The sequence below is a fragment of the Camarhynchus parvulus genome, chromosome 3 (genome assembly GCF_901933205.1).
Source record: "Camarhynchus parvulus chromosome 3, STF_HiC, whole genome shotgun sequence".
NCBI lineage: Eukaryota > Metazoa > Chordata > Aves > Passeriformes > Thraupidae > Camarhynchus > Camarhynchus parvulus.
This window is the reverse complement of record NC_044573.1, coordinates 27,234,006-27,252,339: the sequence shown is the minus strand read 5'-3', so window position 1 is coordinate 27,252,339 and position 18,334 is coordinate 27,234,006. Positions and strand designations below refer to the sequence as shown.

Genomic DNA, 18,334 nt, shown 5'->3' with positions numbered 1-18,334 from the left:
GTTCTTCACTTTCAGCAGTAGACAATTCCCTGGTAGTTCTGGCTTGAACTACCTCTACTTTGCTTCATGGAAATATTAAATGCATTTTGACTATCTCTACAAACAAGTCTGTACATAAAAATTTTCACTGTTGCCAGTATTTTGGTTCAGCTATCCAGAGTATTTTGACATAGATTGTTTGTATTTCCTTTATTTCAGTCAGGCAGTTTTTGCATTGCCAATCCTGAGCACACTTTTTTATTAAGTTACTTCAAGCAAGAGTGCTACTTAGTGGACATCAGGTTTCAGTTTCCTGTATAACATTTCAGTTTCATTATTTAGTCTATTTTAGAAGCTCCCTCTTGCTGTGGAACAAAAATAGGCTCTTTATTCTGTGTCACTGTTAGGCTTGGGTACACTATTAGAACACTTAAATTATTTTCTTTATAATTTTACTGCTAAAACATTAGAGAAGATTTAGTGTTGATTCCACATGCTGACTGGATTTCTTAACTGCTGATCAAGATTACTGCCAATTTTCTATAGTTATATAGTTGATTCAGTTCTTTATAAGAGGAGGATGATATCTTATAGAAGATCATGATGATTGCACCAAGGTAAGCAGTTGGGTGTAGTTGTTGTAAGACATTGTAACATGAAGATTTTATTTCAGAAAAGGGAACATCCTCAGGTGATGCATCATACTTCTTACACAATTGTGAAGGTGTATTATGCTCTTAGTCAAGATCTGGCAGAATCACTCTTTTTTTATAATTTTGATGCTCTAAAATCATCTACACTTGAGGTGTGTGTAGTCAACACCAATTAAGCAAAACTTAATTGTTTCAAGTTGCAGTGAAGGTGGTATCCAGACCTTGTGTGCTCCAAACTAATTAGGTCAAACATCCACATTCTGTGTATAAAGCATTAAATGCTGGCAATCCTTACACTGGCAGTGTATAATTGGACTTCAACTATGAAAATATTAAACAGTCTAGCTGATGTGTGCTTAACATTTGAAGTGTCAGACATGGAGTGTGCTATCTGGCCTGGAATTCAGTGTCTGGTAAGATAAAATGAGTGAACTTGTCCTGTCTGAAAGTCAAGACGTAAAATAGCTGTTTGATGAGTTCCTTTATCTTTCTAATATAAAGTCCAGTTTGCATCAAGTTACTTTTTTTTTCTTCAAAACTTTGTATGTGAGCCGTATTGATTTCTCTGGTGTTGCCAGGTGGTTGAAGATGGATACGAGTTCTTTGCTAAACGGCAGTTGGTCACCCTATTCTCAGCTCCAAATTACTGTGGAGAGTTTGACAATGCAGGAGGCATGATGAGTGTGGATGAAACTCTGATGTGTTCCTTCCAGGTATGGTATATTTGTGCAGTAAGATGACTGTAGGTGTTGGGCTGTATGGACCACGTTAGTGTGCTCGTGGCTGTGCTGGTGGTTAGTGTAAAGCAATATTCTTGGGCTACAGAGGGGACTGCACAGGAGGCTGGCATTTGTGAGCAACTGGAACTGCAAACCAACTGTTCTCCAGAAAACTGGAATTTGATATTTTCCAAACTATTGCATATTAAGTTGTTAATTCTATTCAAATGCTCATTTCAAAACTTAAAATTTAATTGGGTGATTTTTTTTTTTGGTCATACCTAGTGATTGGAGTACACAATTATGCAAACTAATGGTTATAGGGACCCTTTTAATATGGCTGCTTTGATCATTTTTTAGTCCCTATTCCTTCCTGGATGTGTTTTCAGCCCCTTTTCTTTCCCCTTTCCACCTCAACATAGTGGTAGAACTAGAAGGATTTAGAGTTGCTGTTACTGTTGCATGTAGAACTAAGAAATTTGTAGGGTTGTGATGTGATTTCCACCTGCCCTACCATCCTCATTCCTATTGTTCTGCTGAACAAGGTTTCATGTGGGCTTAACAGTCTTTGAAATGTTTTTAGTTATTGCTAACTCAAAGGAACTTCTTTATTTTCTCTAAGATATTGAAACCATCTGAAAAGAAAGCCAAGTACCAGTATGGTGGACTGAATTCTGGGCGTCCAGTCACTCCACCTCGCACAGCTAATCCACCGAAGAAGAGGTGAAGAAAGGAAATAATGTAGAAAACACCATCAGATCTGTCAAGGACAAAACTCCATATTACAGTATATAATAAGTGTGCACTGTAAAACCATCCAGCCATTTGACACCCTTTATGATGTCACACGTTTAACTTAAAGAGACGGGTAAAGGATCTTTATTAATTTTTCTAGTAGAAAGATGTGCGACACTGTATTGTAATAAGTATAGCTCCAAGTTCTAATATCCAACATAGAGGGGAAAAAAATTAGGAAAAACTATTTCAACTACATATTCACATTTACCACGGTTTTTAAAGTTGACCAACATCCCAGTTAAAACTTGGTGTAATAGTTAAACCAGATGAGAGCATGATGTTCCATTTGTGTAATGTGGTCTTATTGTTGCTTAATTGCTTTTACTTTGGTTATTTTGTAGCTAGAATGATGCGAATATGGTATCTAGTCTTATTTCCTGGCTCTTTGAAATTGATATGAGGAAGGGGCTTTCTAGAACAGCCATTGATCTCTTATCCTCCCCCTAATCCCCTGTTTTTTCATCATAATGCCGTGTGCCCCATTATAATGCAAAGTTTATAGTACAGTAGTCATAAAAAGGCAAACTGAGTCCCAAATGGCCAGACTGGACAGCTTGGCAGCCAACATACATTAAGACAGAAAAACCTGTCCTGACCTTTTAACTTAAACTGCCACACAATGAATTTGTGCACTACACTATTTTAAATTATTGACGTAACACTGTGCGATGGCACTTCATTTAACTTAGATAGGACAAAAATGGTATTGCCTATTAGTTGGTAACTTGATTTAGTGGTACCTTGGCTTTAGTTTTATTAGCATGAAACACCTTTGGCATGCTTAGCTTCCAGGTAACTTCCTACCTGCATCAAAATTCATCTTACGTAGTTCCACAGAACATGAAGATCCTTATTTGCTAAGCCTTTGAAAGCTGACATTCTTTTTCAGAAAAGGGTGTGTTTAAATGGATGTTCTTCAACATACAATAGGCTAGATGATGGGTGGTGAGCTGAAAATGCTACGGGAATGTCCAACTTTATAGTAAGGCTTACATCACTAAAGAATCTATCATTTGGATTTTCATGATCAAATTTCATATACTATTGTATAGACTTCTGCTTTGTAGTGTACTATAGTAGCAATAATTTCTGTACGTGATCAAGAGTTAAGCAGTATTTTCAGTTCTCTCCTTTATTAAAAGAGCTAACATTGGCAAATGGCAAGATATAGAGAAGATACAAAATATATAGTAGGATAAATGAACGGCACAGATTTGTGATGCTTTAGGATGCAATACTTATTGGACACAACTACAAAAGCTTTTACTGAATACTGTCAAATTTGTTAGATTCTTTGGGGGAAGGCTGCAGATTTACACCATTCTAAATGTGCATCAGTAGATGTAAAACTCTTGACTTCAGTATTGTCTTTGAAAATGTTAAATTGAGGATTCTAGTAACTTATGTTTTATGAACTGGCACATTATATAATGCAAGAGATATATTGATTTCTGACACAGTGAGCAAGTTCTTTAAAATGGATTTAAGTCTCTTTTCTAATTCCATTTTGTTTTAAATGCATATTTTAAATGTAGGATTTTTCATTTAGTAAAAGTTGTCTAATTCATTTGAATGAAGTCTGACTGGTTATTTTAACATACCTGACTTACTCAAAACGTGTGGAGTTGGTTGTTTTTAAAGAAAAGGAAGTCTTACAATATATCTATCTGTTACTGATTTATACTGGGTTGGTCTGTGGTTTTGAACAATGGTTTATTCTATCCCACTTTGAAGCAAACATCAGTTTCAATGCTTAAAATAAAATTAAGTAGATTTTTTTTCATGTTGTTCAAAGACACTTGTTCTTGAAAGTCAGCAGAAAGAGCTGTATGAGAGTAACTACAGTTTGGGACATGGTAATTAATGAAATCTAATCTGTAAGCATTGACATGGTAACTTTGTGCTCTAAGTCAGTGCTTACTTGAGATTTATTTTTGCAAGTTTTGAAAATGCTGGGTTTTACCAAGTACCAGCTTCTGTGTTACCAAACATCTGGATTAACCCCTTTCCATTTTTTCTTTTGTTTCTGGAACAATGTCTTCTGTATCATAAAATGTCCAGGTGTAAAGCTGTATGTTATGTGAGTACCTAACATGCTCGCCTGTGTTAGAGATGCTATGTCAAAAGAAAAATAAAGTCTTCGGGCCTTCTTCTGTGTCCTAAAGAAATAGGAAATTTTTAGTTTGTTTAATGGCAATAGTAAGCCACATTGAGTGCTGGTATTCTGAAGAATTGCTATTTTTACATAGCAGCAGTCATTTGGAAATTATTGGAATGTTGGTTTGATTTCTGGAGAGTTGGAATGTCTGCTAACATCCCTCATCATCTATATGGTGGAAAACACGCATGGTGTAGTAATCTTACCCCTACAGATATGACTGATATTCCATACTAAAAGCAAGTCTGATACATAACAGAACTCACCACTTCAACTTACATTTACAGGGTTAGTATGGATCTCTATTTTTAATATTGTCTGTTCTGGGAGAAGTAGAAAAAATAACCTCAGTAATTCTGCACAGATAAAATTAACTTTCTTCCATGGAAATTGCTAGTGGTCTAATGCCTAATAATTTTTTTTCACATAAACATCTTGTCTATACAAGCCTTGAATACTGTTAAATAGCACGTGTAGTGTGCTGGGAATAAACAGGAACATTCTCATATGGGCTGTTGAGAGGCATATAAAACATTACACCATTTGAGATGTGCTTTTGCATATTTACCCCCCCACCTTTATCTGACAGTAATATTCATTCCATATTTATAGTAGAGTACACATGGCACACAACCTCTTGTCCTGTTCCTTTCTGGTTGATGGGCATGTTGAATTTCCCAAATACTAATTTAAAGTATGCTGCAAGGGATGCAGTTTTGGTCTCTTTTGTGTTGATTGATACAAGATGCTTATTTTGCATCACTTTTTTTGTATGCTTTATAGTGCTCAGTGTTTTCTATGCGTAGATAATTGTCCGCTGCTTTAAGGGAGGAAAAAAGTTTCTTATACTTGTGGTTGTGCTGCTCTAGTACCTTGAACACTGTTTTTGTTTAGCACATTGGTTGTAATGATCTGGTGTATTTCCAAAAACTGCTGTAGAAATAGGCTCAGTGAAAACAGTGTGAGGGTCTTAAACGAGTGGATTTGGTTTGCTGCATATAGACACACAAGAATACTTGTGGCCACTGAAGTCTGAGTTGGTAATTTTGCTTCCAGGTTTAGTGTGATTAATTGCAAGTGTCCTGCTGCCAGGTGTCACCAAGTTTCAGGAGCCTGTTATGAAGACAATCTGTGTTTGTCCTTTACTCTCTGTTGAGAGGGAGGCCAGTAGGTAGGTGTGACATCAGCTTGTGACAGCTTGTAGCAGCCCAGTGCTGTGCACTGCTGTGCATACATTTACTTGCCTGGGGAACTGATGGAAATTGATCTGATCTGCAGAAGGAAGTTTCTTTTACGGTTAGTAATTTTACATCCCTGTTGTAAGCTTGTTTCGTTGTAGAAATCCACCTTGCTGTGTTTTTGCCAAAGTCAGAATAGATGAACAGAAAGGTATCTTTAAATGAAGAAGTGTTCCTGTCTGTGGCTTAGCTTTTGATCAGTCTAAGTGGAACCTGCCAGATTGAATTGCTGGAGCTCTGTATGATTAGTTTGGGGCTAGGAGACACTTTTTTTTTTTGCTCTCTAGCAATAGAAATATAAAAGACACTATTGCTGTCGAATATGGTTGAACTGAAGGTGATCTGAGAGTAACTGGATAGCTGGAATCTTCAGAATTTGTAGATGACAGATACAAATGTTCCATGCTTGTCCTTTAATGTAAAGCTCAGAGGTTAACAGAAAAGGGATTCTGCTTTGTAGAGCTTTATGTAGATAACAATTATAAAAGCCTAGTCTTTAACTAGGTATTCAACTTCTTGCTGGCAGACTACTAATTTTTGTGTCCATGGCTGATGTTTCTGGGACTGTCCTTGCTGCCATCTTGGTTAGGGATGAAGATGCATTATACAAACTTGCCAGGTAATATTGCAGCTTAGCACAGAGCAGGGACAGTGGTACTTCAATGTTGTATTCCTTTTGAACTCATTCGAATTGCAGCTTGATTCATGATTGGTATCCATCTGCTTTGGAATGTACGTGAGGATTAATGTGAATATTTGCCTTCAAATGAACTTGTGAAAAAGTAAGGATGAGAGAATTCTCTGTATGCTGGGGCAGAGATGTCAGCAGCACAATCGGGTGTCTGAGTCCCCATGGGTTAAAGTTTTTTGGGAGGGTTTTTTGGTATAAGTCAGAGTTTGCAATAAAGTTCATGCATATAGCCATTCTTGTCAATAAAAAGGAGCTCAGTGAATCAATACCAAGGTTGGGACATTTAAGCAAAACCCTGGATGTTTTGTTCTGCTGTCACTTTTCTTGCTTCTGCTAATTAGCAGTAGAAACTTTCAGGTTCACTCTCAGTGCAGCTGAATACTTTTTTTACCCGGATCATACATGGATTTTGCTTGTCTTGTTCCAAAGGTTTATCAAGGTTTTGGGGACAGCATCTAACCAGGTGGCTGTGTGCAACTCGTGGGCTTATAACCAAGTGTTCTCACTGCATGTACTGGATGATCAAAGCTGAAGGAACCTCAGGCTGTGTTGGGCTGAATGCTGAAAACCATGTGGCTGTAACTCGGTGTTGGGTCAGTAAAGAAGTTATGCAGATAAGACACAGGTTTAGGTACTTGTTTTGGCTTTGCCAAATTCTCATCTTTTATGGATTAATAGAACTGGTAGTGCCTGAGCATCTTCCCTGCACAGCACTCGAGGTCTTGGGAAAACTGCTAAGCTGGGTTACTTGTTTTGTGTCTCATTGTGCCTTGTTAAAGTAGATAATAATGTTAATGGGTAATGAGGACACTTCATTCTTTTTCCCAGTATCCTGTTTCAGCTCATTAATCTATGCATCTCTGTGTCCCAAGAAATGAGACTTCAAAAGAAATGAGAACAATTCAAAATAAGTGTCTGCTACAAGCCTTTGGCAGTACATGACTACAATAATCTTTTCCAAGAAAAACTCACTGCTGCCTGGAACAGTCAGAACAGGTGGAGCTTTAAGCAGAGTATATGCACTGTCCATGGCCTAGCACAGCCCCTTTCCTGGGTTCCACTGCCTTGGCTGGCAGAATATTCATCCCAGGCTTCCTTTTAGTCTTAGAAGCAGCCATATCAGAAAGCAGGTGATAACTAGATCCAGCTGCCGATAAAGAGCAGCAAAAACTATTTTGTATCTTCAGGTAAAGATGTAAGTTTTATGTGAAGGATAGAAAGCTCATAGACTGAACTGTAGAAATGAGCACCACTTGAAGAAGTTCTCTTTATATAGGTTAGACATGCCCAGATGTTAAGTTTTAGTGTTTTAACTTCATCCAAGTTACTGTTAAAGGGGGGAATTAAAACAAATAGGAAGGATTATAATTGTCTATTCTTAGAGATGGTTCGTAATAAAAAATAGTAAATTATGTTTGTAGAAAGCAAAGTAATTAGGCTACTGATTTTTTTTCTTGGTAGAGAGTTTTCCCTCCTATTGCTTTAAAGGTTTGACTCTTCAGGGTGAAAAAGAGAATGCTGTGGATGGATCCAATTAATTATTGAAAAGGCTTAACCAGAGAAAAATGGTGTCTTGAGGATAAAACTGGTGCAGCTCACGACATGAAGCAGAGGAGCGCACAGCATTGATGAATGCAGAGGACAGCTGTGGAGAGTGAATATATTCCATTGTAAGTTTCTCTCCATTGTTTTGAAGTCCCAACAAACATAATGTGAAAATAGTTACAAGTTACAGTTCTTTCTGACATCCAAGCAGCATTTCTAGGGTTGCTCCTGTAACTCACTCACCACCTTGTCAAATGCCTGGGCATGTATAAATCAGTAGTTTTCCATTAGCTACCCCAGAATATTTCATTTTTATATTTCAGGTTCCTGTTCCTGGGTGGCCATTTGCAACTTCCACAAAGACAGGATGTGTAACACTTCTGTGGAATGCTGTGAGAGGGAACATTTTAGGAGAATTACATGTTAATAGGCATCTTAGCTGCACCTTAATTTCATCTGGTTTCCAGGAGGACGAGTTAAGAGAATGAGCTAAAAGACTTAAGGCTGTTTTCTTGAAGCAGTACTGGAGAACAAATATAATATTTAATTCATTCCTACTCAAGGCTCTTACCTAAAGGTACAGTATATGACTGACATGGTAAGCTTAGAGGCTCTTGACTTGCCTTTACCACCTGGAGTAAGAAGACATACTTTTTAACTTGGTCTGACTTGTTTATACTAATACTATTACAATGATTTAGCAGGCTTACTTAATAAAAAAAGACCCAATCCTGTTGATGTAATTATTTTTTTTCTCAAATTGGTCTGGCATGCAGATGCCATCTAGTGGTCACAGGATAGTGCATGGAAAGCTGTTAGTGCAACTGCAGAACTGACATTTATTCCATATTTATTCTGCTCTTGTCTCATGTGAAAGCTTTATTCCTTGATCAGTACTGAAATGGTGCATGGTTCAAAACAACTCGGTCCTTCATGCATTAAAACTAGGCTTAGCTCAGCTAGATGTACAAATTTGTTTCCTGAAGTTTTGCAGACTTTGTGAAATAGCTTCAAGTATCTGAGGATTCTGAAGGGGGTAGTGAGGGATGGAGAGCATCGGAGCTCCCATGAAAAGTGTAGAAAAATTAGTCTTTGTCTTGGGTGAAGATTTTTTGATTTCTTCCCCCACCTCTGGAATCTTCTGTTTTCAAGTCTAACAGAGTAGGGGGAGATTATAGATTATCTGCATTGTTTTCCAGTGATTGGAGAAGGACTGGTGGAAAGTATATAAGAAAAAGTATGAAATATGTTTAGATCTGGTATATATCAAAACTACAGAAAAGAAAATATATTAGTTTTGGCTTTTATGTGGGATTTTAATTGGGAGATGCTATCAGAATAGGGCTGCTATTAAATGTTGACGCCTTACCTAACCAAATATTGTACTGTTTGTGTTTCTTTTAGTTACATCGTTCTTCTTCATTCTACTTATGGGCTGGTTATTATAGGCATATACTGCTGAAAAGAGATTTGCACAGTTTTAGACCTGATTTGAGAGACTCACTTGGTGTTTAATTGAAGTGAATCCTCCTGATTGTCCTCATGTACTGCTTTGGATTGCAGAGCTTCTACTGTTTTATGCAGATTAGGTCTTTTGGGTTAGTTGTATGCAACAGAAGTTTGTTCCTAGTGTATGCCCATGGTGTCAATGGTCCAAAGTACTGAGTCCCCACTGAAGTCTGTTACTCTGCTGTCCCACAATCTGCACAATATCCTTTCTGTTCTTTTTGTCATGCTTTCTGTTTCTCAGACTGGGCAGAAAAGCAGAAATGGACAATAGTGGCAAAGTCTTTGGCTTCCCAGGTGTTACAGTATGGTGGTACCTTGGGCTGCAGTGAAATACTCATTTTTCAGTCTCTGATGAGAGGGATGAAGTCTTTGGTGCCTGGATAACCTAGCAGCAGCAGGAAGAGAGGCTGTGTACTTCAGCAGTACCTGACTACCAGAAGGTCAGCAGTTGGGGTATGGAGTACAGTTCAGAAAGGATGAAGAGACCTTCTTGAAGTCCCGGGCAACAAACATTTTGAGCATTTGTCTTTACTACAGTGATACTGAAGAGATCTCTTCAGAAACATTCAGCTTCCTGTGCAACTGAGATTGACCCCAGGTGAATTTACTTTTTCCTATCCAGCTTGTTAGGGTGGAGGAGGGGGACAGGCATGTGAGGCTTCAGATGGAACTACTACATGGGGCCTGAGTGTGTGGAGAGACAGTGAGTTGCTAATGTGAACAGGAGGGCTGATGTAGGTCTTTAAAAGCAATTCCATAGAGCTGTGAGGTGTAGGAGAAATCTGCCATGAAACAATTTTGCCTCAAAGTGCCTATTTTCTGCCACGTGAGGTCTGTCCAAGGAATTATGTGGACTGCACACAAGGATAAGGGGCCTGTGTAACCTTCCTCAACTTTCAGAGACAATACAGTGTCTTCCTCTCCCTGAATGCTGTAGGGGATGAGCTGATGACAACTGCACACAATCCTGTGAACAGTAGCAGGGACAAGTACTGGTTGAGGTGTCAGTTCACTTGAAATGAAATAAAAGGCAGTTACCTGCTGACACCATAGTAATGTTTTTTCCCTTCCACATTGCAACAAGCTTGAAAGGTTTTTTGGCAGCTGTTCCTTAATCCGGTCCTGGGAGCAACAGCATGAAGTTTGTTCTAGAGGAGATGCCTTGTACCACTGTGTGGTCACTGCAGGATTAGAGATTTGGATGTCAGGTACAGAGCTGCTATTTCAGTAGGCAGCTGCAATCATGGACTGGTTTGGGCTAGGTGCCTCTGTGCTGGCAGGAGAAAAAGGATGTGTTGTCCTGCTTGCTGACATGGTTTTCCAAACATGTAGCAGTCCAGTGAGAGGTAGACAAGGTAGTATGACAAGATTTCAAGCACTGGTTGCTGAGGGGAGGCTGTGCTGGAAGGTGTGCTGTTCATAGTTGTGGTCTAAGGTACAAATGAGAAGGGGGAATAGAGAGGGAAGAGCTTGTAGACAGCCCTGGTCACAGCTGCCTACAACTTAGCGCAGGCCTGGCAGCAGTTCTTGGACAGCCTGTGTGCCTGAGCCCCTAAGGCTCAGAAGCAGCAGACTCTGGGAAGGTGGTGGGAACACTGATATCTTCAGGAGGCATTTGACCCTCCAGAGTTCGCACATGCTGTTTCTTGATAGCGAGTCGTGAGCCAGCTGCAGGAAAAAACAGGGTCAGCCTGATCCTTTGAGAAGCTTTCACATGCTTCTGGCTGTCAGATACTCTCTGCACTCGGGTGGGTGAGCATGAGCTTGTGTCGTGTGGAAACACAGCCTGTACAGGCTTACTGGTCCTTCAGCCTTCCTCAACACTGGGGTGTATATTTGCCCCTTAGGTTAAGCTGCACTCTTAGTTTTCAGAGGACTGTGTTCAATCTCTAAGAGAAGTTTGTATTAATCCACTCATACCTATCTGTTTCTCTATCCCTGAAGTTCTAGGCCCCAGTGACTCCCTGAGAGCCTTGTGTTTACCCACATGAGGGTTATTCTCATGGAATACAATTTAGATTTTGCTGACTTGTGGTTTTCTAGGGAAGAAACTAAGCCATGTGTGAAACTAGAAGGGTGTGATAACTCCAAAAAGGAGCCTTCAATAAAGGCTGGGCTCAGAATAATTGGATGCCTTCAGCTTTCTGCTGAACTATTGGTTCAAGCATCTGCATGAGAGTATAGCATGTACTTGTTTTGCAATAAAATATATTCCGTTCTTCTAGCAGTAGGTGGTAGTTCAGAAGAACAAATAGCTTTTGCCCTCAGGGCTCTGTAGTGTTGAACTGAGGAAATGAAGCTCTGAAGCTTGTGGCCAGCATGTGAAGGTGTCATTGAACATACCTTGTTGGGCACCTCTGGCAATCATGCAAGAGCTTGACTATCACATACTTGTCAGGCATCAGTTTATTCCCATACAATGTTGTGTATTCTTTTTGTAGGTGACAGCAGAAAAATCTCAATGGACTGAGTATTTTTTGCTTGGATGAACTGCTTTTGCTGCCTTAACAAAGAAAAACCTTAGTAAAACCTTAGTAAAATTAAGTAGTAGATGCAGGAAATTGAGTTATGAAAACAGCCAGGTGGTGGCATCAGTGCACAGCAAATAAGCATTTGAACCCTTAAGGAAGACCAGGACTTGTTTAGTCACCCAGGCCTGTACAAGTGGGCCAAGATAGATGAAGTGCAGCTTTTTAATGATCAATAACTAATTATTTGCAGGCATTTATGGTTAGCTGTTTTTAAGGGGTTTGGATGTGGTAATTTTTGTACCCAATTACTCAAACTGTATTTGTGTGCCAGTTTGTACATGTAGGTTTGTTACAGGTTATGGTAATATCTTGAGTCACTGGTTTTGGTGTTCTAGTCTTCAAACTGCAGAAGACTTTTTCTGGGGGGCTGAAGTTCGTAATGTTAACACTCTAGGAGAAGAAATGTTTCTCTTTGTTACAAACCTCATTCATTCCTATCCTGCTTTTATGTTTGCATAATAATCCACCCTTACCTGATCAATAAATCTGCCTCATAACCTTTTAAGGTAAATAAGTATGATGGCAGAAAAAAAAATACCAAAGGAGTTTTTGACAATAGTGATACTGAGGATTAGAGTGAAGATGAGAGTTCTTGACTCAGGCCTGTGGCCAGGGTTAGATTCCTACTTAAAAATAGTAATAGTGTCCTGTGCACAGTACTGCCAACACTGGCCACTATTTCCTGATAAAGGGTTTTGGCTTTTTGCTTGGAACAACCCCAAAACTTTGGTTCTGCCTTAGTCTTTGTTTTATCCAATTTCTTTTTTTTTTCTTCATTTTCACTGAAAGAAACAAAACCAAGCTTTGCCCACATCAAACACTGCTTTGTTGTGGTTTTGCTGTCCCACAAATAACACTTCTAAGCAGCAGCTGAAGCAAACACTGCGGTTCTTCCTTCACAACGGTGTTGTCCTATTGGCAGTAGCACTGACCTGCCATGGTGTTAATGTGCAAAGTTTAAATTGCCTTGCATTGTTGGCTGCTCATCTGCCTATGCTGATTGCTGCTAGATACCAGCCTTGTCTTTTTGTACTTGAGGAACTGATGCCTGAAATTCTTCGAATTGGTTCAACAGAGGAAGAAGCATTGTGAGACAAGAAAAAAAATCTTGATCCTTGCTTAGCTTTATTACTTGCACATCCCAGAGGATTACCTAGGCAATGCTGGGCTGATGGTTGGGAATGCTGCAGTGGGCTTGCGTGTGAGAGTTAATTTCTATGAAAAATGGGGATGAAGGCATCTGTCTGCATTCTTCCCATTGGAACCATTTGTTAGTACCTGTGGAAGATCCCATATCAACATGTTGTCCATGAGGTAGGACAACTTCACAAGTGCTTCTTGCTATCCCTGTCCACAAATTTCAAGTGTCTGTAATTCTTTAAAACTCAGTTGTGCACTTGTTTTGCACATGTCCCATTTCTTAAAAACCCATAGCATATATTCTTACATTTACATAACATTAGCCTGTGATATTAGAAGTTACTGTACATCTGTCCATGTAGGAGATAGTACACGCTGCTGTCTATAACTTAAAAGAGAAACAAGAGCAAGTGAATCAAGGGGAGAGCACTAAAATGGCACACATACTGCTTTGAAATAGGCATCTGAGCCTACTGCTAACTTTTGCTGGAAACCACTCAAAATTCCTCTCTGAAATAATATTTGCAAACGAACTGGTTTAATCCATTTTCCTATAGGAAAAGCAGAATGGTGTGCTGCAGGTGATGTTTGTCTTGTTTCAGTATTTTGTTTCAGCCTTTTTTCCAAGAAAATGGTCCACATATGGCTTCATCTAGCTTGAGTATTTCCAGTCTGGGAGTACTAACCATTGTAGGCCTGGTGGGAAATAAGCTAGTTGTATAGTTTCATACCCACTTACGGTGGTCTTTATGTATCCACTTTTTTCAGTCTGAAAATCTGCCTTTATTTTAGTTGCTTCTGCTTTGTGTTTATTATTTTGTGGCTTCTGCTGCTATCCTTTCTTACAGGTAGCTGTTTATGTGTATGTATATACATTTTCAAGTATCCCTCAACTTCTTTGGTTAGGTGGCCAACCTGAACCCCCCTAGACACCCAAGCTCATTAAAAGCAAAGCTAAAAGAAGCAGTTGAATTGCAGTAAAGGTTAGCATACTCTGGTGAGTATGTTAATGTGTTCTGTGCTGCTTTAGCAAGTGTTTTCCTGGTATCCAGGCTACCTATCATATTGCTATTCAGCTGGAGGTGGTGATAGTTGGTAATACTGTTTTATAAACAGTACAACTCAGTGTGAATAACCCCAAGGAACAAATACATCTTTGAAATGTGTGGTGCTGCTGGCCAAAAGAGTAGACAAAGTGGCCTTTCAAAGTTAGAGATAGGCCTGTACTCACTTAAATGTGAACTGCAGTTATTTAGGAAAATAGCATCTAGATGTTTCTTTTACTAGCTAAAAGACTTTTTCAGTTGAGTTGTGTAATCTATAAAAAAGATAGTGATAGAATTTATATAATGCTTCTTTTACCCAAGAAGCAAGACTTTATCTGACAAAATAATGACCTCTTATACTTACAATTAGTTTGTCCCAAGAATAATTGTCCTTCAGCAATAGTTACTTGTGTAAGAATGTCTAGAAACAGAAAAAAAATCCCATAACTGTTTTCAGTGGCAGGTCATCTATATATCACATGCTTTTCTTCCTCCTGGCATGATGTTCATAAGGACTGTGGAGATGCTGCAGGGAGATTGGAGGATTGAACCACAAGCCTGAACACCTGGAGTTCAGTCTATGGACCCTGGACCCAGTATATTTCTAAACCTCCTTAGCTTGCTCTTCCAAAGAGTTGAACTCTTGAATATGCTGCCCCCTCATGCTTTTATTGCAACAGTTCACACTCTATTTATGATGTGCGGTAATGTGAGACTGTCTTTTTTTTTAAGAACTCCAAACTGCCACAGATTGGAGCACTAACTGCAGCCATGTACCATCTGTTGTTGTCTCTTGGCCATACGGGCATGTTCCTGAATGTCCCCTGTGTCAATATCCCATGTGTGATAGGTAGAGAGGTTTAACCATTTGTTGATGAAGCACCAGTGTGTTAATATCTTTTTAAAGCAAGTGATTGTCTTGCATTAGATGGTGATTGCCCTGTATCACATACTGCTTTAATTCAAACCGTTGTTACAGCAGGTATTTTGGAGAAAAAACTTGTAATTTGCCAGGCACATTAAATGTTCATTGATTTCAAATTCATAAAACTCACAGAGTTACCAGAATGTAGCTGTATCCACAACCAATGTATTTCTGTAGTTATTGACTTCCTTGAAATGCTATTTCACTAACAAGAGCAAATGTTGTTCCATAAAAAGCAAGAAGCTTATGTTGATCCCTGTAATTACTCTTTAAACAGATGGAACATACGTGTCCAGCTCATTTCGGAAGCCCCAGGCACAGCAGTTTTGCAGTTATGAGGATTTAGTCTCACTTCCATGAAAGGGAGTGGCAGGAAAGATAATTTGTTAACTCTTTTTGATTCTTACTGTGCAGCAAGAGTATTGCTGAAAGGACATGGAAAGCCTTGGAAAAGTAGCTAAATAGAAATGAATGCTGCCTGCACTAAGTGCCCTAGGCATTGAAAAATGCTCTTTTTCAATGTCAGCCATTCCCAGCATGAAGCTTTCAGTGCTGTGATGGCTGTGCTGTGAGGCAGGCCAGCCCTAGTGAGTCAGCTTTTCTGGCCAGAATCCCTCATGGATCATTAGCAAGTAGTATCCAGTAAAAAAACCTGGAAATCAAAGGTTTCATCTCACACTGTACAAAAGCCATCTATTTGGGATCAAGGTTTATCTACTACTGCATGGGATCAGCCTTTTATTGAACATGAAAGTCTCATTTGAAGCTTGTCTAATGATTAATATCTGCAGAATGTCTTTTGTTGGATCCCAACAAAAAACCTGTCAGGTCATGTATTAATTGAGGCATGACAAGCAACTGATTTTCTCTGGATGATGGCAAAAAAGCAACAATTTCAAGGGCTACAGTTGCTAATTTAGAACTAAACTGAAAGATAGGATCTGGATTTCTTTCTTTTGGCTTGTACTTTATCATTGGGATTTCTGAAAGCAGCTGGAACTTCAGCTAAACAGAAACAGACTCTGTCTGGCTTCAGCTGATGAGATGTTGCACTGCCTGTGCCAGCTGAGCCCTGTGTCCCAGAGGAAGAGTTCTGCCCTGTGGGAGGGCACGTGGTGGTAGTGCCTCCTGTCCTCCTGGCTCTGCCAGAGCAAAACCTAACTCTCTGGGGGAGTCCAGGAGAGGATGCCCAGAACCTCTGCACTCTTTTGTTGCCTTGGCAACAGCATCTTCCTTTCCGAGCTGCTTCTATGCCACAGGTACTGCTGCACACCCCAGGGCTGCAGCTACCTCTTGCTATGATCTCCTTTCTGTGTTTCCAGTGATGCAGAGCAGGTGGGCTTAACCTTCCTGGTGAAAAGGTCTGTGTCCCCTTGCACATATTCGCTTCCCACTGATTTTGGTGAGAAGGCACACCCAGAGAGGAACTACCACTGTTTGAGTGTTGGGTTTGATGACCTTAGAAGTCCTTTCCAATGTAAATGATTCTGTGATTCTCTATAGCCATGAAATAATAAACTAACCTTACTAGCCAGTTCCTCTAATACATCCCTGTACATAATGAGTCTTCAGATCAAGCACTCACCTCAGTCCGTTCCTGTTGTCTGAGGTATTTTATGAAGTATTCACCAAAGAATGTCTGTAGTGAGATGTAGCAAGTCCAGATAACAGAAATCTTCTGCCCTCTCACTCTTACAATAAGTTCTTGTTGTAAGTTAATCAGTTCATGCATTGTCAGATCTTTCTTCTGCAGTGTAGAATTGGTACATGTGGATGTTTTTGTAAATGGCATTTTGGCATGGGTGAAAGTGTGTCAAGGTTTGTGCTAAAAAATAATAGAGCGGCTGTGTGATAGTGCTTGGCCCCAGTCTTAGGCCCTCTTTAGTTCACTCCTACAGACATGTCTGAGTCCTGCAAGACTAAAAAAATGCATCCTGAAGGAAGCTGCATAATGTGACTGTTGAAACTTCAGTGAAGCCCTTTCCAATAGCTCCTCTCATTGTAGTCATCCTGTTCAGTATCTAGTCACTGTACAATCTGAATTCCAGGAAAGTTGCTCCAAAGCTTAATCCTATATTTATGGGGGGAAAAAGGTGACCTGGGAGCCTTAGCAACCTGAAGTTTTATTTATGTTTATCTCAAGACTGTTACTAAGGAAGGGAGACCTGCCAGCTGCCTCCTGAAATGAAAGGGTGTCCTTTGAAGGGAAAATGACTTTGGACAGGTGATATGCAATACAACTGAGTGAGTGGAAGTAAGAATTGCGCTTGGAGATTGCATTTATCATCATCTGTAACCCTCTGCTGACAGGGAAGAGCAGTCCCTGCCTCTTTACCCCTCTGGAAAGTGTTTGAGATAAACTGCTAACATCTCCAGGTCTCCAGGGACTGTGTAAGATGCTGGAACCTGTGTGAGGGTATATGAGGAAGATGATGCCATGGGAACCTCACCCCAATACAGCCTGAAGAAATTGAATTCTCACTCACTCACAAGTCACTCTCTCCCTTGTGAGACTGTTCTCTAAAGAGGAGGAAAGAAAACTCACGATAACCTTGATTGCATTTATGTTGCTGACCTGTCCCAGGGAGAGTCTTTATTGTTGTAATGATGAAATGAGGTGATACTGCTTCCTCTCTCTGATGTTTTCAGCAGAGGGCAGGTCTGCTTCCTCTGCCTTTTGCTCATCAAAGGTTTTGGGCCTTTGTTGGTGAAGAAGTATTGTAGCTACATGGACTTTGATTTTGCAGTCTGCAGGCTGTAGTACCTATCAGTTGTTCAGATGGATTTGTTTAATCAGATTAACTTGTGGGAGCAAGAGGACAGGCCTTGCCTTCCACTTGGGTAATCACTCTGTGAAATAATTTGTACGCCAAGACGAGTAGTACATTATATAAGATTTGAAATAGTGTATAATTTAAGATATGCTGAGTCTGTATTCTTTTCTAGTGGGTGAAATAAATGTTCAAAAAGAAAAGGCTTTGTGCAAACATGAGAATTAATTGGAGATGAAAGTGAAACCAGAAACATTCTGACATGTCTTGTCATACTGTGATTTCAGTAGTGCTTTTAAAGCCAATAGGGCTTACTTATGTTAGGGTTCCACTGGTTTTTTGCTTTATCTTTTGGTAGTTTTGCACTATTGTAGTGTAGAACAGTAGTGGTACTCTAGCCTTTCAGACCAATTTATTCAATCACATTCTTCAAGTATATATAACCTAGAATGAAGGTTTTATATGGATTAGCAGTCCTTAGTCCTTGATTTAGTCCACTGATTTAGTGGAGAACCAATGTGTGTACTTAATTAAACACAGAAGTAGTTCCTTTTGTCATTAAGAGTATTTGTATATTGAAATTCATGTGGCTTTCCCCAAAAAGCCACACCCTAGATTCCAGAAAAACTCT

General features: G+C 39.5%; 1 protein-coding gene across 1 annotated transcript in view; it reads left to right on the top strand.

Moving 5' to 3' along the window:
* Window positions 1-4,299, top strand: part of PPP1CB (protein phosphatase 1 catalytic subunit beta) — a 29,456-nt gene extending 25,157 nt beyond the window's left edge. Inside the window, exons 7-8 of the mRNA XM_030944479.1 lie at window positions 1,211-1,345; window positions 1,974-4,299. Of these exons, the coding sequence (XP_030800339.1) occupies window positions 1,211-1,345; window positions 1,974-2,078 (240 nt within the window). The 3' untranslated portion in view covers window positions 2,079-4,299. The remainder of the gene's footprint in view (window positions 1-1,210; window positions 1,346-1,973) is intronic.
* The last annotated feature ends 14,035 nt before the right edge of the window (window positions 4,300-18,334 follow it).